At 45.1% G+C, this 25,360-nt stretch overlaps 1 protein-coding gene across 5 annotated transcripts; it reads right to left on the bottom strand.

Moving 5' to 3' along the window:
* Positions 1 to 13: 13 nt before the first annotated feature.
* Positions 14 to 24,902, bottom strand: si:ch211-71n6.4 (para-nitrobenzyl esterase). Of its 5 annotated transcripts, none has more exons than XM_023950628.2 (11): positions 24,767 to 24,859; positions 23,756 to 23,791; positions 21,720 to 21,990; positions 17,871 to 18,291; positions 14,473 to 14,580; positions 12,135 to 12,331; positions 9,379 to 9,578; positions 9,250 to 9,308; positions 4,968 to 5,135; positions 3,073 to 3,300; positions 14 to 1,700 (listed from the first exon to the last, which is right to left on the bottom strand). In XM_023950628.2, the coding sequence occupies exons 2-11, from the start codon at positions 23,767 to 23,769 to the stop codon at positions 1,558 to 1,560; spliced, it is 1,809 nt and encodes a 602-aa protein (XP_023806396.1). In that variant the 5' UTR covers positions 23,770 to 23,791; positions 24,767 to 24,859; the 3' UTR covers positions 14 to 1,557. The 5 variants fall into 5 exon arrangements, with proteins under 5 accessions (XP_023806396.1, XP_078801085.1, XP_078801088.1 ...); XM_078944959.1 differs by lacking the exon at positions 24,767 to 24,859 and adding an exon at positions 23,943 to 24,117; XM_078944962.1 differs by lacking the exon at positions 24,767 to 24,859 and adding an exon at positions 23,871 to 23,946.
* Positions 24,903 to 25,360: the final 458 nt, after the last annotated feature.

The raw sequence follows: 25,360 nt of genomic DNA, 5'->3' as shown, positions 1-25,360 counted from the left end.
GAAGAATCCAACATTATTACGTTTACAAAACTGTTTATTTCAACGTGAAACTTTTAAACAAAAAGAGAAACGAGCAAAGCTTCTCTGAGTGGTTTAAAGACGTGGGGCACATCTCTGATGGCGAGTTCAGCTGCAGGGACGCTGGTGGAACAGCAACTGTGCAGACGTGCAGCACCCACGTTTGGCACAAGAAACCAGTGCAGGGGACATCCCATAATAATACCAAGAGACGGTCATTCATTTGGTCCCGACACCTGAACTTCTTCTTTTTGTCTTCAGTTTGTTTCAAATCCTCATGAAAATACAAAAGGAGCCAAAGTGGCTTTTTGCCCAGAAGACTCTTCAGAGGTCAGACTCATGACTGTATAGGAGAACTAGACTGACTGACCCCGCCCCCTTGGTGTTCCAAACAGGAAGTGGCATTAATCCTGAAGACTTCCCTGGGGAAAGAAACAGTCATTCTCCAGGTCAGAATAACCTTTCTGGATCAGATGCCTTTTATGAGCATCTTCTTGATCATCAGAATGTTTTCATGATATGTTTTCTTTTCAGTGTTCTTCCGCTGACTCGCATTTCAATGTTCGCGGTTTCGTGTATTCGCAGATTTGTTTTCAGTCATGTGACTCCTCTGGTTCATCACAAAAGCTCAGACAACTCAAGATGCTTGTTTGAGACTTTTGCGCCCGAGGGAGGGGGAGCGGAGTTGAAGAGCACGCCGGTCCGTCGGCTTCCCCGCCGCGCCGCATGCTTAGGAATTTTTTAACGCGAGCGACAGCTGGTTCCAGCGGTTCCTGAATCGGGATGACCCTGCATGGAGGAAGGGCATCAGCTGACTCAGAAGCGGCCGGAGGATATCCTGAAACGCTGAGGAAGATCATGGTGGAGAATAATCATCATCAGCATGAATGAATGATGGATGCAGGAACATGCTGCTGTGGGACTGAGGCGCCGTGCCCGACGCTCACATCGCATTACTCCTGGTTTTAAGGCACAGAGAGACAGAGCGCCACTCCTAATGCGTGTTGGAAACTACGCTAGTCTATTACTGGGAATTTGACCCGAACAAGAGAAATGTTGTCGTTCAAGTTATTTAAGTCACAAACTAACCAATCAGATAAAGGTAGCTGGTCTCACATCGAATCTTTGATGCGTTTGATTGAAAGATTCTCCCATACCCGCTCTCAGCGGAAGGGGTGTGGCCTTCTAACATGCTTTCTACTGATTGGGGAGAGTGGTTTCCATAGAAATGTAGGTCTAAGACCAACACAGGCCAGTCGAGTCTCACTGAGGACATCTGGTTCAAACACGGCGGCGTCCGGATTGCAGCAAAATGGCGACGGACTCATTTGGTTGGAACCGGAAGTAAACAGTTTACTATGAGCGACATCAAACTCACACAGTCCAGTTCTATTATACAGTCAATGATCAGAGATAAAGGCAGTGGAAAGGCTGAACTTCCTGTCAGCTCAGACAGAAGCTCTCGCCTTTAACCTGGACGGTCTTCTGATTTGGTTCCTCTTGGCCTGAACCCGCGCAGACGGGCAGTGCTGGGCGGGTTCAGTTCATCCAGGCGTAGTCGAACAGGCCGCTGCTCCTCCACAGGTCACAGCGGGCCTGCGAGTAGTTCTGGACCAGCTCCAGGCTGTCAGACAGCAGGGCGGTGGATTCTGGGTAAACCGACCAGTCCGACGCCATCCGACCTGGAAGAGCGAGAAACACGTTGAGTCAGGAGACTGACATCCGGCTCCAGACCTTCTCCTTCTGTCCTGGATTTCATGATCGGGTCTCCAAGCTCCACTCCCGTGTTTAAAACTGATGCGTGCAAATGCCGCTAAGCGAAGTTTAGGGGCTCTAAGTACAAAACGCACAGCATTTGACTGCAAACTCAACGTTACACCAGTTCAACTTTAAGCAGGACTTGGATTTGGCAGTGACGTATGGGTGGCGTCCTGGACCCCATGTGGTAAAGCGCGTTCAGCAAAAGTAACATTTTGGATTTCCTTGGCAAATGAGTTGGGTTTTTTTTGGAACTCCACTCCTAATATGTTCATATCGTATGTGATATTGTTTTGTTCAGTTTGAGCCAACAATTCATGTATTCATTTTTATAATACTACGGTAATGTGAAAAACAGGGAAACGCCACTTTTGTGAGCTCGCCACGCTGCTGCTCAAATCCACAAACCTTAAAACCAGCTTTTTTTCCAAAGAGATGCTCGGGGAGTTAGGAGGCGATAGATCCAGATCCACGGGGGGAGTTTAAACCTGTACACGGTCCTAAAGGTAATTCAAGATGTCGGACCCTTCCCGAGGGCAAAGGTCAATGAAACTTCAGTAGTGGTTGTAGACTTCACCTGGTGGCGTGTGTAATTTTTTTGTAAAAATGGCTCAAACAAGTGTTTTTACCGCATGGTGTGAAAATGTGAAAATCACCCAATTTCCTATCACCTAGAAGCGGTAGATCGTGTGGTCATCCCATAATAATTCCCTTTGATTATCCCCAACACGCATGTTTTGGTTTTGTTGGTGGATTTAGACATTTTGTTTGAGCCCCATAAGAGATTTTGGCCTCATTCTTTTCTTGGTGGTTTCTGCTGCTGTGATGTCATCATTATTCTGTGTGTGTGTGTGTGTGGGGGGGGGGGACACTAACTATGCCAAAAAAAATATTTTTTTCTGAATACTAGGTGCGAGAAAATTTCAAACTTTCTTGCAAACTAACAGTAAGGAGGAGGAATCATGAATCTTGTCTTTACAGACCGGAGCGGCTACAGGAAACAAATATTGATGGTTTGACCATAAATGAAAAAACTCCATTGGTGTCTAGTTCAAGGTTCAAACTCCTGGAGGTCCGGCGTCCTGCTGGTTTTCCAGAGACCCTGTTTCACATGCTGCTGATTACCTGGATCAGGTGCGTTTAGCCAATAAGAGGTTTCAATGGCGATGGGTTGGATAACATGTAGGACACCGGCGCCTGAGGCCTGGATTCTGACACCCCTGGGCTACTTCCAGTTCCAGCGATATTCAACGTGACTGAATAGTTTTTTCTAGATGGTAAACTAGTGTTCTTTACCCGTTTTGATGAAGCTGACAAGGTGACGCCTGAGCAGATCCTGGAAGCTCCTGTCCCTATCAGACAGAGGCTTCCCCTGGAGGTCCTCCAGGCCCCCAAAGAACGCCACCACGTCCAGGCAGTGGAAGGCGAAGCGACTGGGGAACGGCACCAGGCTCCTGGACCCGTTCATGGGTCCGGACGGCGTGTAGGTCACCACATATCGGTACACAGGACTGCTGAGGGCAGCTGGGATAGAAAAAAAAAAACAGATTACGTCCAGACTTCTGTTTTACAGAAACCCAAGACACAAGAACGTCCACAATTCAATGTAAACGTATGAAGGGAATTCAGACCAGCAGCATCATCAGGTTCTCAAGTTGGTTCAAATCTCCATACATACTTTAAACCAGTCATTGTTAACCATGGGGCCGTGGCGCATCTTGGTCCGTGAGCGTCAAATAGTGGGCCGCAAAAAAAAATCTGTTGTAAATGTGTGGACCTCGACGGCCGTGGGACCTGAATGCAGCCTCCCACCACTAGGTGGCAGTGATGCGTCAGTCAGGTGTTGTAGCATGAACCAATATGCAGTGCAGCCGATCCATCTGTGTCTGAATTCCCACCTCAACCCATACCTGCGGCACCATGTATTGCCCTGGATTTTATGAATCTACTGTCTTCTGAAGATAAAAATGTTGGTTTGCTAAAAAATAGATTTAAATACATTTTCTTTGCAAAAATTGTTCAAACGCAATGCATTGTGGTCTAAATTCGCCGATCAAGTGAGCGTCGATGAACACTGGTTTTTCGCTGAGACTTCTGGGAGACTCAGGGCACTCACTCGATTTTGGAATTGTAGATTCGGACGGAACTACAAAATGCATCTAAGTGAACAGTCTCAAAACCTTCCCCACTTGTTCTGTAGAAGGCTTTTTTAATGCCCTGTAATAAGTTTGACTTCTTAGTCCCTAGCCGTGTAGCGGGGAGGGGGGGCGGCGCGCCACGTCTTTCTGCTGCAGTTTCCCGGGCAAACGCTAGGAGATGGGATTAACGGTAAGACGTACTAAAATGTCTTTCTGTTAATAACGTTAAGAGTGAGCCTTTCCTCCAGTCCACCCAGACTGGATCTGATCTGGTCTAACAGGCCCACGAGTCTCATTAAGAGCTGAACATGAAACGGGATTTGTAGTATGTTTAAAAAAGCCGATGGTTGTTGTTCATTTGTGACAGATATGGAGAGTTAACAAAAATTAAGATGACTAGTTTGTTTAGTTCATCAGCTGGTTACACGATATAATTTTAATTAGCACTTCATTTAAATGTCTTTACAGTTTATTTAATTTGAAACGTGCTTGTTTTATCACGTTTTTATTTATCAAAATGCCTAATGAATAGTTTTGAAATTGTAATTTGTCGACGACCCTGCTTTAGGCCTCGGTGAGTTTTCTGTCTTTTCTCATCCATGCAACTGTTTTTTGTCCACCTGTTTGCAGCGTCCCTGTGGCGTGGGTCACATAAAGCTGCAGGATCGTGCACAAACTTTCAGAGAGAGTCTGTGAACCAAAACCTCCAAAATCCAAACACGAGTGAAGGACCAGCTTAGCCAAAAAAAACACGCGGTTCTTTAGTTTCTGAGGTTTGTGGAACATCTACACGACGCACAGAGGATTCTGTGCTTTTGTTTCAAAGGATCGACACACAAATGTGCAGATCAACCGGATCACATTAAAAAACTCGGAGAGAACGCTCAAAAACAGCAGCATTCTTACAGAAGCTGCAGTCTAACAAAACGTCTCTGCATGTTTAACAGCAACAAAAACGTTGTGATGTGCCGCGTTTGTGTTGCGCCCGTCTCCCCGCAGGGCCCCCCCACGTTCAGCTGCCGGGACCGGTTTCGGTTCAGGCTTGCCGTTTACCTACTGCTCTCCAGGCCAGGTCGTTGTTGGGACAGGTGACCCTGATGTCAGACACCATGGTGGTGTACGCCCTCTCGGGGCAGCGGTCCTGGGTGGGGCAGGGGGCCGAGGACGGGTACAGTTCCAGAGCCTTTTTGGGAAGATCCGGACCAAAGGACTGAAGTTTCTCTGAGGGCAGCAGAGACAAAACTGAGACAGCAGCTTTAGCCCTCATCAGCAGACGGAAACAGGATAGGAACTCTCAGTTTCCATGGAAACGGACAAGAACTGGAAACTGTCTGATCAATACCTTGGACCTACCTTTGGGCTGCAAAACTGTGACACTGTCTGGGAACACTGCCCCAGAGCTCCCCTTTAATGGAGGGATATTTCTGCCACTACGTTGCACACAAAACTTTCTAATTTGCAAATGAAAATATTAAATATTTGTTTTTAAATCATTTATTTTGCTTTAAAACCTTTTTTTTCCTTCAAAAACTCTTTTTGTGTTTGCATGACATGTTTTCGCATGCGTTGTGTTCCATCTCATTTTTCTCCTATCTTTGATTTTGTTAGGATAAGTTTCAGTTTGACGTGACAAAGCTGCCATCAAACAGCTGCTGATTGGTCCAGATTCTAACCAATCAGGTGTCTCTGTCTCATAGGCTGCATTTACACTGCAGGTCTTGATGCCCAAATCCGATTTTCTGACTATATCCGATTTTTTTGATGACCCGCTTACATCATCTTTTTAAAGTGACCCGCATCTGATTTTTCCATTTACACAATGCAAAACTGAAACTATCAAACGTAGACGTTCTGAGGACTACGTAACGTAGCAGCATTTCCGCCTTCCGCGGACCTGAGCACTGACCGCACGGATTTAAAAAATTATGAGCGAGCAGGCCCTCAATAATAATCACAACAGTAATAAAAGCACATTTAGAAGATGTGTGTTGGTCCAAACGCCAAACGTTTAGCATGGCAACCCCCCCCCCCCTTTTTGTTGTGTTTCTTTTGTGTGACTGCGGTTGTCATGGAGGCAACGCTGCGACGGAAGGAGGCGTGGCCTTGGGCGCTCCTGGATGAGGCAGGAGAGGGGATGCGCGGGAGAGGAAAAAGGAGGGCTGCTCGGCCGGCTTATGTGCTCTCTCTGAGTTTTGAACGAGGAAGTGTTTGCAGACGTTGTGCTGTACTAACAGTTTGATCCAAAGAAATAAACGGCTTCTAGCCTGTTCCAGAGGAACGGTGTCCTTGATTAGTTACCGTTTGCTGGGACCGGACCGGACATAACAGCGGTTTCCAACTACGGTCTGAAGCCTGAGGCTGAAAGGTAACACGCTGATGGGGCTCCAGCTGTCCTCCAACAGCAAATCAGCGCACAAAAGCACCTTAATAAGTCATGTGATCTCAGTTGGGGGTGTCCTGAGTTGACATCACTGATGTACGACTCGCGTTTACTGGGGAATATCCGATTTGTCTGCTTACATGACACACGCTAATGCACGTATCCGAATAGGATCCGATTTATTTCCACATATGAATGAGGCCTGAGTCCGATCTGAGAAAAACGGAATCTATGCGTTTTTGTCCTGCTTACACGTTCACCGGTCATATCCGATCTGTGCCATATGAGAGGAAAAAAAATTGTAATTGGGTCACTTGAACCATGCAGTGGAAATGCGGCCTTATTGACGGAGCTTGAAGGCAGACATGGACATGGCGTCGGTTCTGTTCCAACGGGGTTCTACCGTTTTCAACCATCTGGCCCGTTTCTCTCAGAGTTAAACCCAGAAGGAGCAGCAAAGCAGCTGAAATAAAAGAGAGTTTTGTATTTATTTATGTCAGTGTAGAGACCAACGTGTTTAAAATGTCTGCAGCAGATAAAAAATTGTCCGAGCTCCGACTCCATCCAGCCGGAAGATTTGTATCTGAACTATTGTTTTATTTTCATCAATAAATGTTGAAATATTAAGAGAAAATAGCATTTTTTCACGAGTTCTAAAACATGAGACACTGTGAACATGAACATAAAATTTTAAAATGCTTCTTCTGTTATACATTGAGTCTCCTTTGGTGAGCCTTCATTCTTTTGCTTATTATTGCTGTTCATCTGATCCCAAACACGTGTGCAGCAGAAAATAATATGTGCTTTAAATCTTTTATTGTTTTAACAAACAGATCTTAAAGAAACACAGACCTGTTGATTTAATGTCAGCAGATAAACTTTACAGTTTCAGGAGATCCTCAGCCATAAATTCACAAATCTGACTGAATCAAAATGAATCAATCCTAAAAAGGAAAGACGGAATGAATTATTGTTAAAATTATTTAAAAAAATGGAAAAGCCTTCATCCAAAGAGACAAAATCGAGGGTAAAAAGAACTGGTTTGGTTTCTGAGCCTCAATATCAGACACCATGTTAGATACATTTGATTGGTTAGAATCTGGACCAATCAGCAGATCTTTGATGGCAGTTTTGTCACGTCAAACTGAAACTTAACTCAGCAACATCAAAGATAGGTTACAAGTGAGATGACACACAATGAATGCCAAAACCTTTTTGGCGCTGGCAGTTTTATCACGCTCAGAGTGGTCATCAAAATCAAATATAGGAAAAACCAAATTTGACACAACGCAACGTGTTCTGCAAACGCAAAAAATTTTTGAAAGCAAAAAAAAATTGAAAGGTAAATAAAAATAATTAAAAGGAAATATTTAATATTTTCATTTGCAAGTTTTGTGTGCAACGTTGTGGCAGAAATGTCCCTCCATAGCCTTTAGATGTGAACTGCTTCCCAGCCTCAGCTCAGAGACATTTTATGTCCTTTTATGCCCATAGCAGCCAATGATGCATCAGTGTTCCTCATAGCACGACATGCATGTCTGGGCCCAATGCAGCCGTTTCTGGAGGGGGTAGAAGGTCTCCGTAGAACTGCAAGCCTCTGGAGGATCCTACACCTTGATGGACTCCAGACACACCAGCAGCTTCAAATATCTGCTTGCTGCTTTGTAATGGTATTTCAGCTGCTGCTCTCTTAATCCCATTTATTTGTCTGACAGAAACCTTCCTCATTCTGCCTTTATCTGCACCAACCTGTGTTTGCTCTGAATCAGCCACAAATATTTTAATAGTATGATGATCACACTTACGTTTTCCTGAAATATTCAAGGTTTTCATACTTTGTCCAAGGCATTTAAGTCAAATCGCACCGACCTTCACGCCGCGCCCGTCGCTCAGATTGTGTCGCAGGACCTCGGATCTGTAACATCGACTTTACATTGAAACTGGCGGCCTTTGCTGCGTGAATCACGTTTGCTGTGAACGCATCTTAAACCTAACCTTAACCCTTCCTCTGGATCCGTGTGGCCAAGAAAAAGGTTCAGCACTGGCCGCACGCATTTGGAAAATTACGTGCTTTACGTCACTCTCTTTCTGTTATTTCATTTTATTTGCTGTGAAGGTGAATTCAACATGTGGATGAAACCAGTTCTGAGCCACAGCCGGTGCTGCTCGCCGGTGCAATGTAGTCGAAATTCTAATGTCATTCAAAGCATTTTTCATGAACTTTAAGTTCTTTTTGGTGTGCAATGTTTTGTCATTTCACACATTGTTCAAAAAGTGTCGATTTGGAACCAAAAATGTCACTTTTCACCGTTTTGCTGAAGATAAACTTGTGAGAACAGAGACTGTCAGTCAGTCTTGTTTGCCCCCCCCCCCTCTTCCCTCATGCAAGACAGCTATCATCATCAGAAAGGGGAGGATCGAGGGCGGGACTACTCAGCTCAGCACCTATGGCTAAAAACTTAAAACTAAAAACTTTGGTTGAAAACTTCCTAATCCTCATTTAAACACCACTGGGAACATTTTTATTTGAAATAAATTGTCATGGGGGGGGGGATTTAAACCATTTCAAGGTTTCCAGCAGCAGAGATCCTTTTTCTTTCCCATATAATGTTGGTCTGCTTAATAATGTGGAACGTCCTCCTGGTAGACCATCACAGGTGTCTGAGTTTGATGTCAGTGATCCAAAGCTCATTCAGGAGTCTAACTAAAACACAAAACTTTATCTTTATGATGCAATTTGCATAAAAGTTTGGAACACCGTGTAGATTTAAGGATTTCCCACAAATTTCAGAGATTATAAATGAAAGCAGTGACAATCCTGATTACTGCTTCACACCCAACAACATTCCTGAAACTGTTGCAGAACAAATGGCCTTAAAAACCTTTAGCCCCGCCCCCTTATGATCAACCGATTTTAAAGAGTCCCATCCCAGACTCGGCAGAACCAGGCCTCACCTGTCACGAACCAGCGGTAATCCCCCCAGGTCCACATGGAGATGTTTTCTGCTGGGGGGCTGTGGGGGACACACAGATCAGGGGGGGAGGATCCAGGGGCCGACAAATTCCAAGAGGGAGAGTCCTCACCTGAAGTCCGCCTCCTGCTCTGTCGTCCCCACCACAAACGGGACGTCATTGTAGCCACTCCTCCTATCCCACAGCTCAAAGGGCGGAGCTTCCAGCACGTATCCGTCCACCACTGCCACGGGGCCAAACAGCTGCCCCCTGGTGGGGAGATCTGTGGCCTCCTGTGCAGCCCAGGACGGGTACTCCTGCCAGGGGACGGCCTGGAACAAAGGAGCTACAATTACCCAAGCAGATCAATCCATGATACCCCGGCAGGTAATGCTGTCCTGGATCTACAGCGCCTCCTGCTGGGGTTGCTCAGTGTGACGCGTCAGGAGCTGCAGGAGAAAGGCATCTGTCACACAAAGGCTCAGAGAAAGGAAGTCACTCCATTAGTTCCTTCACCTGAGAAAAGTCATTGAATGAGTCAAAAAGGGACAGATGGGCCCAGACAGTTTCACAGAAGTAAAAAGACAGCAGATCGATAACCAAACAATGCTGAATTACCAGAAGTTAGTTAAGAGAAGCCTCAAGAGCCTGCAGCTCAGCTTCAGTCTGATTAACGCTAACCTACAAAAAAAAAGGCTTTGGTGCTGGAGAGAGAATTTACCTGCAGCTCAGAGACGCATACCTGTTTTGTCCCACCTTAGTTTTCACCTGTAAGATTTCTAATAATAAAAAAACAAAATCTGACATTAAAATACCATAAATGATCATTTTCTTCTCTGACACTCAAAGCTTTGAGGAGCAGAAGCCAAGCGACCCCTGGCGTTCCAAACAGGAAGTGGCTCCAAGAAGCCAGAATCCCACAGACGTCTACAGAGAAACAAACAGCTGTTGCTCAGTCGTTCTATTGGCCAGAAGAACCATTCGTGACCTGATTACTTTTAACAATTTCTTAACATGTTAAGCACTTTTCGCTGCTGATTACCTGGAATCAGGTGTGTTCAGTCTATCAAAATGAAGAGACACCGGAGTCAGCTGATCAGAATAAGGCAGAGCAGAGAGAACTGGCCTCCAGGACCAGGATTGAGAAGCAGATCCAACAAACTTATCTGTGAGACGGTCAGGGTCATCCATTATGGGGCCGGGTCACCAGTTAAAGGAGAAGAAGGAGAATCCAAGGCACCGGGGGGTGGTTCTACCAGAAATTAGTCCACAGTGGGTTCCAGGAATGCTGATACAGGCTCTGGGTTTTACCCCTCTGCTGCCCCGTCGTCTGATTTTACTGAACTGGAAAGATCCCCGTCCCCCTTTGACTCCCCCTTACTGGCTGAGCGGCTGCTACACGCCCCTTACTACCCCCATCTGCGCCTGCCACCCCGGTCAAAGCTGCACAGGACAAATTCATGAAAACGTACTTTCTACAAAATGACAGCTTTTCTGTTGGTTTTATCTCCATAGCAACCCCTTTATATTTTGGTCGCCTGGGGATGACGGACAGGTCTTTGGGATTATTAGAAGACAGCAAAAGCAAACTTTTGGATTTTCCTGGCAACTTTTGTTAACCACGCCCACATTCCTAATATGTCCTTAAGTCATATTGTTTTGTTCAGCTTGAACCAACAACTCGTGTTACACACTTTCACAAAATTCTAGCAAAAATGTGCTAGCAACAAGGAAATGCCAGTTCTGTGAGCTCGCTATGCTATGCTGAGGCCATTTAAAGCCTACCAACCTGATTAAACATTTCACCCAAGTATCTTCCCACTGAAGATTTAGAAGGCAATAAATCAAAATCCCGAAGGAAGAGTTTCACATTTGTAGAAGATTTCCACAGGGCGGCTTCATCCCGAGGTCAAAGGTCAACAAAAGTTCAGTTGTGGTTGTAGACTTAACCTTGTGTGTGAATTTTTGTGAAGATCACTCAAACAAAAGTTTTTTCCCTCGTATTTACACTTTGCCACAAAATGGCCACCAAGCCGTAGGTCCTGTGGCCATCCCATAATAATCTTAAAACTTCCCTGACATAAGTGTTTTGGTTACGTTAGTGCACTTTTTTTTAGCCCGCTATGATTTGGTTTCTCACGCTGTGATGTCATCATGGGGGGGGTCATTCTTTATGTTCAAAATTCCTTTTCGCCGAGTTAGTTACGTGCAAATGTTGGTGAGTTTCTGAGTGGGGTGGTTGGGGGTGCAGTAAGACAGAAGAACGGGGAAAACAGTCTGGTCCTTCATTCAGTTCAGGACTGCAGCTGGACAGAGTGAAAAAAGCTCCAAAGGTTTTTCTCGTTTGCTTAAATGTTGGATCCGAAACTGAGAGATGTCTAAAAATACCGAGCTGGGACGCTGTCTTCCTTCAAACCCTCTGGAGTGGCAGCCTGAAAGATTTCCTCTGACATTTTCATAAGTGTAACATGCAGCAGGAGGATGAATAATTGATGCTGTGAAACGATGAGGCTGCTCAGCCTCCATAACTCATCCTGGACTCAAACGTGGGGATCGGGCTCTGCGGAAGTTTTGGCTTCATCTTGGAGGATTTCTTCCATTTCAGGAGTTACCGTGAGGTTTCCCGAGGAAGTAATGAAAGTCCTTAACTGCGGCTGTAAATTAGTCATTCTGGGAGCAGTTCAATTCTGGGGGAAGTTCGGGACCTCGCATGTCAAAGTCCAACATGAGCTCCTCATAAAAGTGAAATTCCATCTCATACTTTGACAAAAAAAAGGATCTGAAATGATGTTTCATAAAATCTTCAAATATAAAAAGGAAATTAAAGAGATCAAACATTTAAATTGATTTTTTTATTACACCCTAAAGAACTAAGACGTTCATCATACCTGCAGGACCTGTTTGATGCTGAGGGCACGGAGGCAGGCCGCGTCCGCACAGCCCGTCTTCTTCAGGAACACCAGGTTGTCGGCCTCCGCCTGTTCCAGGCTGGCGTTGTAGACGTACGAGCCGCTCAAGTCCACGGCGCCGCGGAAGAGTCCTTTGGCCAGCGGGGACATCATCAGGGTCCAGACGGACGTCCCACCTGCAGACGGCGAGCGCACAGGAGACGGCGGCGTTTGATCCAGACGCAAACGGTGAAGACAATACAAGACAGAAAGTCTTTTTCACCTTAAACCAAAGGCAGCAGAAAACTGCAGCTCCTGACTGCAGAACTCCAGACTTAAGGGTTAATGGCCGACGAAGTGTGCATTATCACTTTTTAAAAGCGCACGCCATGGAAGCCTGAACCGTCCGACGCGAAGTGTTTAACGAAGTGCGTTAAAAAGTTATAATGCATACATCAAAGGCCATTAACCTGCTTATACCACGGTCACTTACAAAAGAAATAAATAGTAACCAGTTTTTAGTCCGTAATTCTTGTTTTTCCCCCCGATTTGGATCACTTTTTTCACAAAAAGTGGACTATTTGTTACGTAATGCGGCGCCACACCACCGCTGCAGTCCAGATCCGGCGATATAAAGCAATATATCTATGCTGATCTTTCCGATGGGTTAAATAAAGCATCAGTTCAGAGAGAAAGTTCTCCTGTTACCACTTGTATTTGTCTAAATGATGAAGCTAAAGGTTGTTTTAGAGAAGCCAGCGCAGTGATATAGAACATTTAAGCTACGTGACCAGAACTACTTTTTTCACCGTGCGGTTATCCTGTGTTATATCACTTTTTAATGCACACCCAGCAGCCAATCAGAATCGAGTATTCACCCAGACCATGGTATAAAACAGAATGTATTCTCGTTTATGTACGTTTGTTGGAAAAGGCGACTTCCCTCAGCGACACTTTTCTTTGGTGTCAGACGAAGTTGGCTTGGGAATAGAAGTGGGTGGAGCTAATGCGCTTCTCATGGAGAATTAACATACACATGCTCCACCCATCACAACCTTCACACTTTGTATTTTTTCCCCGACATTCACAGTTGGAGCCTTTCCCATCAGTTAAGAAGAACGTGCTACACCATGAGACCTACAATCAAAGATTTCACAACGTCGCACGCATTGGTGTCACTGGGCCCCACCTGGAGCCAGGCCTGGGGTTGGGGCTCACAGGCAGGCGCCTGAAGGGTGGGGCTCCTCCCACCTGCCACTGTCAGGTACAGTCTATATATTAAGCCTGCTCGTGTCCTGACTAGAAGCAGGAAGTACCGTCACATCAGTCATGTGCTCAGGTGTTGGCTTCCTGCAGCTCAAAAACTAGACTTCAAAGCAGCTCTGCCTGTTTACAGGTCTCTCCATGGCCTTGCACCAAAGTACATCTCTGACATCTTAGCGCCATATGAACCATCTAGGACTCTGAGGACCTCAGAGACCCTGACCCCTGCAGGGGCCCAGAGTCAGGACTTAACAAGGGGAATCAGCGTTTCAGTCTTATGCAGCTAAAAGCTGGAACTGTCTCCCTGAGGTTGTGAGACCGGCCTCTACTGTGCTGAGGTTCAAATCCAGACTCAAAAGACTCCTGTTTAGCCGTGTGAAGGGTCCTTATCCACACCTCTGTTCATGTTCTTTTCTCTTTCCTTTCTTTTAAAGTAAATTTTATAATGATTGTTTTTAATCTTTGCACTGTTATGTATTGTGGTGGAGTTTGCATGTTCTCCCTATGCATGCGTGGGTCTTCTCCGGGGTCTCCAGCTTCCTCCCACCATCCAAAAACATGCTTCATAGGTTAATTGGCAACTCTAAATTGTCCATAGGTGTGAGTGTGGGACTGAATGGGTGTGTGAGTGAGGACATTCTACCCTGCAACAAACTGGCAACTTGTTCAGGGTGTCCCCCCTGCCTTCACCCACAAGTGGCCGGGATAGGCTCCGGCAGCAGCCCCGTGACCCCGAAAGGGATAAAACAGTATAGAAACTGAATGAATGACTTTGAATTACTTTCTGTACAAATTATGCGATACAAATAAACGTGCCTTGCCCATGTCAACTTCTTGATTTTCTATCTCATTGGTCAAATGAACAGACCATCAGGATGACAGACTGTTCATTACTTTTTAAGTGGCCAAACCTAAAAAATCAGGGAGGGGTGGAATATTTTTTCCTCCACTGTGTTTAAATCAGAACAGTAGTTCCAAACCATGTCAGCTGTATTCCTGCTTTGAGCGTTCTTCCCGTCTGGCTCTGCGTGTCACACTCTGGCCTAGAGATGCGTTTCAGATGCTGTTTTTGTACCAGAGCTCTGTCCAAATATGGTGACTTTTGCAGGGTCCCCTCCAAAGGCACGGATGTTCCTCTGGACCCACTTCAGAGCAGCAATCTGATCCAGAAAGCCGTAATTCCCTGTGGACGAGAAGGCAGGAAAAATTCAATTAGCCACAGAAGATGCTTCGATAGCGCTTCGTTTCATGTGTCCCGTTTCCTCTGATAGAAACAGAAGTGTCTCACGCCCTGAGCGAGGGTTCTTCAGACGCTGAGGGAAGGAGTGAGGAGAGGGCAGGAGAAGATGGAAATGAGGCGCTCATCATCGCTTAGCAGGTCATTTCACATCAAGGACACGGGCTGCTTCAGGACTGTGCAGCAGCAATTACCAACATTAGGCAGGAAATGAGCTCCATGCATCCATTTCACATTAACAGTCATTAAGTATTTACATCTAAATGGAGAACGCAGACATTTCTGCATTCATTTGGAACCAGAGCACATTGTAAACAACATAAATATAAATGGGGGCTCTGTCATAGGTAAACAGCTCGTTACTCAAAGGCCTCCATCAACAGCGAGCCGAGCCGCTGAGAGGAGAAACTCCTTAAAACGTCTTCACTGTAGTTCACATTTTTAAATGGACACACATCCTGTTTATTTCACACCTGCTGCCTTTTGACCCGTTTCTCCATAGGGGGGGCTCCATCAAACCGATGCGGTAAAGCGGCCGCCGTGTCAGAGAAAAAACTAAGATTTTCAAACGAAGAAGCACATCAGAAGCACAGATGTGTTCTGGGACGCCAGGAGGGCAGGGCTGAAGGTTGAGTAATACGCCTTAACCTCGACGAACCTGAAAGCAGACTGCAAACTACACCAAACACAAGCAGAAATTCCATTATCATGGAATTGCTTTCAGGATCAACTTTCCCATCTGGATTCAGACTAAACGATGGAAGTGATGGTTTGGTCAAACGTGGAGAACGGCGACATTTGGAACTATTTTTCTAAAACCTATGACTGTGTGACTTATTTGCTGTGAACTAAAACCCAGAAAGTTCACTGCAGCTTGTTCAAATGTAGCCTGAATCTTCTAAAACTAAGTTCCTGCAGAGCAGCAGGAATTCCTCTTAAAAATTCACCCCTGAGTTGTGGGTGGGACTGTTGGCGCAGAAGTTGGCCTCCACCGATATCCCATCATCCCTTTTTTTAAACTCTTTCCCGCCAGCTTACAGCCCGTCACAACCCCAAGCTAACATTAGCTACCCAGCCGTACAGAGGCCAGCGCAGTGATATAGAACATTTAAACTGTGTGACAGGAACTTCCTTTTTAGGCGTGCGCTTATCACTGTGCGTTTTCACTTTTTAATGCACACCCAGCAGCCAATCAGAATCGAGTATTCAGCCGGACTGTGGTATCATTTCTGATAATGCATGTCGTCGGCCAAAGTCCCTCATCTAATCCATCTTTTACTGCCTTTTCATGGTTTCATTCATACACAGGCTTTTCTAAGGATGCCCTTAGCAAAATGAAGCACACTGGGAATTCATTATAAGAAGTATACTTGAGTATTAATTTAACAAGTCTACTATAGATCATGTACTTGTAGTGTAGGAAGTATACTGACTGAATACTTCTTCAGACTAAATTAAGTTTACAATATATAGTTTGTATAGAAAAAGTGTTCACTAAGTATATTTGTGGTATACTTAAATAGACTACTGCTGTTGCTAAGGGGATCTTTAACTTGTTCTTTATGTTCTATCTAACTTAACTTAGTATGTTTTTTCATATATAAATATATATGAGTTTTTTTTTGCTGTTTTCCATCTTTTCTTCCAATGTTACATCATATATAGTTACTTGTGGATGGACTTGTTCCTTTGCAAAGCATTGTGGGTACGTTCATGCAGATGGTTTTTGTTCAGTCTAACACAGCTCATTATCAGCCATCATTGATTACGGTGACAGAAGGCCTCCGTTACCTGAAGCCTTCATCATAGTTGACCTTTGTTATTATATGGAGATGTCCTTCTCTGCCCTTCTGGACTGAAACCAGCTGAAAAACATCTCAGATGGTCAGACAGAGACATCTGAAAAGCAAAAATGCATCCATGCTAGTTTAATGTTGGGTTTTAGGGACTGGGTTTTAAACAACTGAGGAGAACATTTAAAGGCCACGAGGACAAACTCTGTTGACAGTTTTACATATCGTGTGTAAAAGATTTCCTCTGTCTCATTTTAGAGCAGATTCACTTCGACAGAAACTAGAGACTCAAAAACTGAAAAGTCTGAGTTAATAAAATCTAGAGCAGAGTCCAGACAGAAGAACCAGTGAGAATAGTGGGGAAACAAACCACAACAAGACGAACCTTCTGAAGTAAAAGTAGGTAAAATAGTTCTAGATAGAAAAGTACAACACGGTTATATATTAAAGGTTGTAAATTCTTAAAAGCTATATCTTATAAAGCAATGGCCACAGAAACAAAGTTTCTTTTTCTAAACGGTGAAGTGGAACCTTGAGGCTCTCGCTGGGTTTTGGTCAGTAAAAAGCTGGTGAGTTAACATGATGGCTGTCCCAAGCCCGGCATTGGACAGGTGACCCATCCAGGGTAAACCCCGCCTTCAGCCAGCAGTAGCTGCTCCTGCAGCCCCTGACAGGACTAGTGGCTTTAGAAGATGGCTATCCTGACCAAATGTCATGAATTTCAGCATGTCTGCACGCTCATTACTAACTAGACTAAGTTAAGGGCAAAAGGGCAGACATCAGCCCCATTTTATCTTTCTTGCACTAGCTCCCGATCACGTGGCGTATTGATGTTCAAATATTAGTTTTAACCTACAGAGCTTTAAATGGACAGACCCCACAATACCTACCAGACTTGCTCTGTCCCTGTACTTCTGGTCGTGCCCTCCGGCCCTCCGATCAAAATCTTTTAAAGATTTCTAAGACCAAATTTAAAACAAAAGGGGATCAGTGGTTCCAGGCAGCAGCCCCCAGACTCCGGAATGCCCTCCCTCTGTCCCGCCGTGTAGCCGACGCTAAAAGTCAACTAAAGACACTTTTATTCAGAAATGCTTTTAGCTGACTGGTTTCATTGTTATTTCTATTTTATGTTTATTTTCTTCTATTTAGTTTGGTTTACATCATATTTAATTGATTGTTTCTGTGTTTTTAATAATATTGTCCTGTGTTTTCTTGTTCAGCGATTTGTGATTTTATCTGGGAAAGGCGCTGTATAAATAAAACGTACTTACTTAAATTAACTTATCAATGATGGCTGCAGAAATGAAAAGCTGCCTTTCTCTACGACAGAATCAGTCGATTCATGTTGGAAACGCTGAAAGGGTTACGGTATGTCGTAGGGGGGGGTGGGGGGGGGTGTTGCTGTCTGCGGCATCTCCGGCGCTTCGGGAGTGTTTCCCTGACCTGAGGTGTTCCTTGGAGAACCTTCTCTCAGCAGCTCCAGAGCCATGAAGCCGAAGGCGTTCAGCCTGTAGTTGAAGCTGACGTAGACGACTCCCGTGGCGGCAGCCAGCTCCTCCGTGGGCGAGTATCCCTGCTCCCCCCCGCTCAGCGCCTGCAGGTACCCTCCGTGGATCCAGACCATGACGGGCAGCAGGGCGTCGGGCCGCAGCGTGGGGGTCCACACGTTGATGAAGAGGCAGTCCTCCTGGCCCGTCACCTTCCCCTCACCGGACATGGGCATCACCTGAGGGCAAACGCTGCGGAAGCGGCCGGCTTCTGCCACCCCACTGCGACACGCCGGCTCGGCTGGAGGGGCCCAGCGCAGGGCGCCCACGGGTGGAGCGGCGTATGGGATTCCCTTGAAGGAGTAGGCCCCGTTTTTCTGCAGACGGAATAAAACCAAGAATGGATAATGAGGAAGTTTGGTTCTGAACTCCAGCAAATGGGTTCAGGTCACAGAACCGTAAATGTCGGGTTTATTCCAGACAAATGGAACTTTCTTCATGGAGAGACGTTCACACTAAGTTAATTTTGAAAGACCTCACTAAAAATATTCTAAATGGATCATTCAAATCTGCTGATTGTGTTTGGACCTCACAGACAACACTTGGCTAAAAAAACCTTCAACAGCTCCTTCTGGAGCTGCGGAAAGGAGGTCCCACACGCCCTCTGGGGTCACGGCCCTGCAGGATCCCCTCCTCTCTGGGATCATGGCTGCTTCCTGGGGATGAACGGACTCAGGCCTTGGAGGAGGAAGAACATCCTAACATGTCTGTGATGTCCTAGAGAAGGAAAACTCCGGGAATAATGAAAATCTCCTGCCTTTTAGACTAAAATAAAAAAGCTTTTATTTTGTTTGCAGGATAACCACAGAGGAGGAAATAAGTATTTGATCCCTTTGCTGTAGGCCTGGGCGAAAAATGGATTGAATGAATTAATTCAAATTTTTTGTTACAGGCGATTTAAAAAATAACTAAATTGAGTTTTTGTGTAAAGGCGCATTTTTGGCTCCCCAGAGCTTCCACAGCGTTAGTTTCACACGGCAGTATGGCAAGCGACAAACAACAACATCATAGCACACACGACACAGCAAGGGTCGGCATGGCTACCGGTGAGAGAGGGAAGTTTGTTCTCAAGAAAGGAATAAAATCATCTGTTGTTTGGAACTGGTCTGGGTTTACTGCCACAGACGTGAAGGAAGAAACCCCTCCCACCCTACAACATTTGCGCGCGCACCCCCAACACTTGTGCACGCACACTCACTCACCCTTGCACGGCACGCGCTTCTTCCTCTTACACACGCAGCGTGCTGACACACACACACATACTCCTACAACACCTACATAGTTAGTTCATTAGTTAGTAGTTAGTTATTAATGTTAATGGTTAATAAAGAATACTGCGTTGTATTTATAAATAGAATTCAGTTGTGACGCGAGGCAGGGGGCTTGACCGCCTCCTGCTGCTTCATCAGTGCGGTGATCAAAAATCCCACACCGTCACAGCTCTGGTTTATATCTTGTGGGACTTCTCCAGTACTGATAGCAGAACCATTGATAGCAGAACATGCCATTCAGAATACTCTGCCCTGATCAGAGACTCGTTCGGATCAAAATTTCTTTCTGATGGAGATTGGTGGGTTTTGCCGATTGTGATCAGATTGTGGTGCACATAAGCAGTTTAACCGATTGTGGGTCACTGCTGCTCTGGCTTTGCGTCATGCACAGACGGTGTGGCGCTCCAGAACACTCTTTAGAGTACCAACAGGACCAGTCGCCCGCTCCACCCGTGTGAAGCCGGACTCCTGGCTTCGTGTTTGTGGGCAGGAGAGGGTGCTTTGTTTTGGTGTGCGCTCCAAAGGAGGCTTCGGACCATAGCGAGCTGCCGGAGTCAGGAGAACTGAGACTCCCGGGGGAACCGGGTCTCCAAGCAGAGGAGCAGAAATGTCGCTCCGCACCGTCCTGGGAAACCATGTCAACAATCGCATGAATTTGTGTTTCCAGTCGTGTCCAGACAAAATAAAGGCTGATGTTTTTCCCACATATTGACGTGCAGCCAAGATGCAGATTGCAGCATTGACCGCATGGATATAAAGTTCATCAGAAGCTAAATGCTGTTGGCACGTATTAGCCTAACCCTTCTTCTGGCTCTGTTCGGCCAAGACTAAAACACTGGCTGCAGGGATTTATAAAATTATGAGTGAATAGGCATCTAAAAATAATCATAACAATAATAAAAACACATTTAGAAGATCATCTGGCTCCATTCCACAGCTCTGTTTGCTTAGAACGGAACTCGCAATTTATTTTTCTACAGCTGTTCAGAGAGTTCTGCATGTCAAAATGATTTATTCCCATGGAAAGTGTGGCGTATGCAAACGTTTCTTATAATCAGATAAAGTTTTCTGGGCCCATGTACACAGTTCAATTCTAATCTGATCTTTGATCCAATCAAAGACATTTTGCACGTGTAACTGCAGCTACTGAGGGATAGAAAATCACTAAGAAAATCAAGAAATTGACTTTAAAGACTTTATATACAGTTATTTGTATTTCATTGAGAGAAATAAGTATTTGATCCTCTAGTAACCATTAAGAGTTCTTGTTCATACAGATCAGTTATCAACCTGTACACTGGAACTGAAGACACCTATTTGAACTGATCACCTGTAGAAAAGACACCTGTCCACAAACAGTCCATCAGTCAGACTCCAAACACTCCAACACAGAAAGGCTAAAGAGCTTTTAGTGGATTGTAGACCTGCACCAGACCGGAGGTGAAGGGGACGACTGCTGGTCCAACTGGGACAAAATACAAGAACATGACCATCAATTCACCTTTAGGCCTGAGGTTCAAACCAGATCTGACCTGGTGGACATGGGCCAAACCATGTACTCTCAAATCCTGAGTTACAACCACCATCCCCCCTTAAGAAACCGAAAATGGGTGGTGGATGGGTCTTCCAACAGGACAATGACCCAAAATATTCAACCAAGACAACCAAGGAACAGCTGCAGAAGAAGCAGATCACGGTCATGGAGTATTCCAGCCAGTCTTTGGACCTCAAATCTATAGAAAACCTATGGAGAGAGCTGAAGCTCAGAGTTGTTAAGCAACAGCCACCAAATCTGAATGATTTAGAGCAGGGGTGGGCAATACTCGTGACTGATTACCAGGTTCAGGTGTATCCAGCCAATCAGAACATGCCAGAGCAGGGTATTTTGGAAAACATGCAGGAATGCGGCCGTCAGTACCCAACTCTGATTTAGAGTCATTTGTAAAGAAGAAAGGAGCAAAATTCCTCCTGATCTGTGCAGAAACCTGCTCATCAAGTCTGGCAAAAGGGATCAAATATCTGTTTTCTTCAATGAAATACAAAGAAATTTGTATCAACTCTTTAAAGTGGAGTTCTAAATTGTCTTTGTTATTTTCTATCTCACTGTTCAAATGAGACTTCCATTAGGATAACAGACTGTCAATCTCTTTTTAGGTGGGAAAACCTTCAGCAAGGGATCAAATATTCCACTGTACCATCTTTTATTTCTTATTTACATAACCCAAAACGTAAATAAAGCAGATCTGTATCTGTCTGAATAGACCCTTCCCACTACTACCTACTGTATTTAGCCATAATTGTTCTCGGCACAGGGGGGTGAGCGTGTGTCAGGAGCAGCTTCACAGCAGCTTGAGGACTTTGATTCTTCTCATTTCCTGCTCAAACTGTGGAGGTTCTCCAGCAGTAAAAGTCTCCACATGCAGCAGAAACGCAGCAGCTTCTGCTCTGGCGTCCCTCTGTAAGCTCACACTCACGTGTCTTCCACGGAACTCCCCACACTGGGTCAGAACCTGGGCCAGTCCCGGCGGCAGAGTTTGGGCCATGTAGCCCAGGTAGACGGCGAGAGCCAGCAGAGCGAGCACGCCCAGGCAGATGAGGAAGATGCAGCGTTTGGACAGCACCAGGAAGGGGCTGATGTAGTGTCGGCGCCGGGCGTACTGCACCTCCTCCTCCTCCTCGTCCTGCACCAGGTAGCGGTACTCCGTCCTCCGCGGTACCTCGAAGCCGTCCTCATCCATCTTCACTCTGAAACATCACATTCACAGGATGACCGTCTGAAAAACGCAGCAGGACCTTCATGTCCTCAGAGGATCCGAGGGAATCCTTTGCTTCTGTTACTGCAGTTTGACTCGAGACAGGCAGGAATTCAACAGTCGCTTCGCTTCACATTCAGTCTTAAAACCGATTGGGAACCCCTCCCACCACATCCGAACCATTGACTGTATCAGAGGACTGGACTGAGCGAGTGTGACGTCACCCAAAGAAATGGCTGACTAACGGCTCCAACCAAATAAGCCAATTCAGTCACCATGTTTTCATTAAATGGAGGCCCCCATGTTGGAACCTGACGATGTCAGTACTTAGTGGTTGGTCCAAATCAGCTTTGTGCACGCCGGCCTTGGGAACGCACGTTCAAGCGCACGTAAACAAGCGTTTCAGGATCCGCCCTCACAACTCGTGAGTTCATGTGTTGCCGTTTTCGGGCTCAGCGTGAACCAGTTGGTGTGCCGCGGCTGGGATTCTATGACGCCAAGTCTTTCATATTTATTTATTTATTATTTGAAATTCTGGCAGCACGATATGAAGAATACTAGCGATATGCGAAATTAGTGATCAATATTGCCATGACAATATAACTTGCGATAAATTCATCTAACATAAAGACTTCCATCCGATTAGTCAACGACGTCAAGGGCTCCATCTGTTTGGTCAAATGCATTTGTTTGATTTGTTAAATACTTCAAACTTCCATCAGATTGTTTTAGCACATTTATTGTAACCATCTATTGCAATTCTCACTGTCTTTTGCGATATGCATTTTGCACCGCTTGATTTTGCGATAACAATAAATTTGGAATTTATGGTGCAGGCCTATTTGAAATGGTTTATTGCAAGAAATCGAAGCAAAGATAATGTACAAAACAATAAAATCAGCAGTTTTACATTCATACAAAAACGTATCAAATTTAGGATAGTCTGACCATAAATCTAAAATTGCTTGAAAGGGAGTGGAAGGAAGCGAAGTTATATAATCCCACCCATGTTCTACCGTAAACATTTTTATTACATGACTTATCATTACCGGTTCCTAACTTTTTATCAGATCTCTATCCCTCACCAACAGTTTCAGGCCATTTATGTCAGAAAAGAGGTGTGAAAGAAAAAGGCTGGAGCAAGATTCACAGGATTGGCGCCGCTTTGACATTTAACGCCTAGCCTCTTCCAACTGCAGGTCCATGTGCTTGTATCGGCTAGCGACTGTCCAGTGTGAACCTTATACCAAACGCATGTCCAAGAACCCACTAATATGAACGCAGCATGATTCAATGTTTCTATGGCAACCAGGAGTGAGCTTGTTGGAAGCGGACTACAAGAACTACGTCTAACAGTTTGAATGTTGGATGTGATGCCCAGCAGACTCCACCTACATTTTGAGACATCTGATTGGTCATTTTATAACTTGAATGACTTGCCATAAAGAAAAAATATGATAAAAAAAAACGAGGCTCATCAAGAACCCGTTAATAAAAAAAGTATCAGAGCGTGAATGGCTCTTCTGACCAATAGAATGACGGAGTCATTGCTGTTTATTTCTCTATTGAAGTATACAGGATTTTGGCTTCTTGGAGCCAGCAGCTGCTTCCTGTTAGGAATGCCGGGGGGGGGGGGTCACCCAGTCCAGTTCCCATTTACAGTCAATGATCCAAACCGATCAGAATGAATTATTTCACCACAGACTAAATTGATGACATTTTGATTCACAGAATGATTTAAAATATGTGTGTATTACCTGCGATAATGCATGTGTGAGTGCTGAAGCTGCTCACTGAAAGACACCAGACAGTTTACCAAAAGCTGAAAAAAAAAAAAAAAAAACCTGGAAGGAAGCGACAAACCCAAGCAACCTCAGAGAAGAGGAAGAAGCAGCAGATCCCAGAGAGGGACAGAGATTTAGAGGAAGCTGCCATGATCCTCACAGCTGAGATGACAGACTGGAGGCCAAGCATGTTCCAGCTGCTGCAGAACACGGATCCGCTTTCATGAAGATCCTCATTGAACCCCGAAAAAAAACTTCAATCCTCACAACCTGCAGCAACAGCTGGATGCAGGTGGAAGAGCCTGGAGCTGGAGCGCTGCCGGAAGTTCTTCTCTACATCTGGGAAGCTCTTCCCAACGTTTTCAACGAGCATAAAAAACCGTTCAAAGAACGAGCAGGAACCTCCTGCTGCACTGCACACCTGCCAGACCGTGGTCACCAGTCACGTGACACTTTCGTGTGTGTTCAGCTCCACCTGAGGAGGATTCCCTGCGTCCAGATGGTCTTCACTTGTTGATTAATGAAAACATCTGTGACCTTTGACGCATTTTATTTCCGCGTGGGACCTGAGCGCGCGCCTGCTCCTCGCGGTAAAAGCCCGTCAGTAACGGGAGATTTCCGGGGAGCGACCGAAAAAAATCTGCGCTCCTTCATTTACTCGAGTACTCAGGTTGGAGTACTCGAGTAAATGTTCCGCCAATTGACTGTCGACGCAGGCAAACAATGAACGGATGCTGGAGGAACAGCAAACAACCGCCTCTTTTACCCTGATCCAGAACATCTAACACTCACGAAAACATGAAAACAGACGATGCAGCGGCGGGAAAACAGCATTTACCGTTACTTTTCTCACATTTCTTTTTCTTTTCTCAAAGGCTCGTCTATGAGTAGTTTTTATTTTCGCCTCATTCGTTGCGTTTTTAACATAAAACATCTTAAATACCAGACAAAAGAACACAAAAAAGTCTTAATTTGTCCACTCACCATATTCTGAACCACCCAAAACACAACAAATTAAACTTCTCCAAAACAACGCACTTCTCGATGAGGCGGACTGCACATGCGCACAGCTGTGACAGCTGAAGATATTTAAAGAGACAGTACACTCAATAAAGACTTCTCATCGACTGGATAATTATGAAGGTAATAATGTTCCAAAATGGACGAACTTGTAGATTTGATGTGAGAACTTTTAAAATCGAATGTGAGAACGTGCGCATCAAAAATCTGCATCTGTGTGTAAAAACCTTCTGCTGAAAAGAACTAATATACACAGGTAAAAAAAGTCAAACAATTTCTACAAATGTGTATATAAATGTTTCAACAAATAAAATCACAACTGACAAATGACCATTTGCATGTGTTCATTTAGAGTTACAACCTGTGGTGTGAAAGAAAAAGGCTGGATCTGGTCTCCAGCTCGTCTCGCACCCCCAGCCGTCCCCCCAACTCCATCTGAATGAAGCTCATCTGTTGGACACGAGTTCTGGCATTGCCTGTCCGTCCCGGGGGAGGATCCCTTCTTCATGTGGACACCCCTGAGGTTACTTCATTTTTTCTGGAATCCGTTTTTTTTTA

This window comes from Oryzias latipes, chromosome 3 (genome assembly GCF_053564925.1).
Source record: "Oryzias latipes strain Hd-rR chromosome 3, Olatipes_Hd-rR_3.1".
NCBI lineage: Eukaryota > Metazoa > Chordata > Actinopteri > Beloniformes > Adrianichthyidae > Oryzias > Oryzias latipes.
The sequence above is the reverse complement of the archived record's forward strand: the minus strand, read 5'-3'. Positions and strand labels throughout refer to the sequence as shown.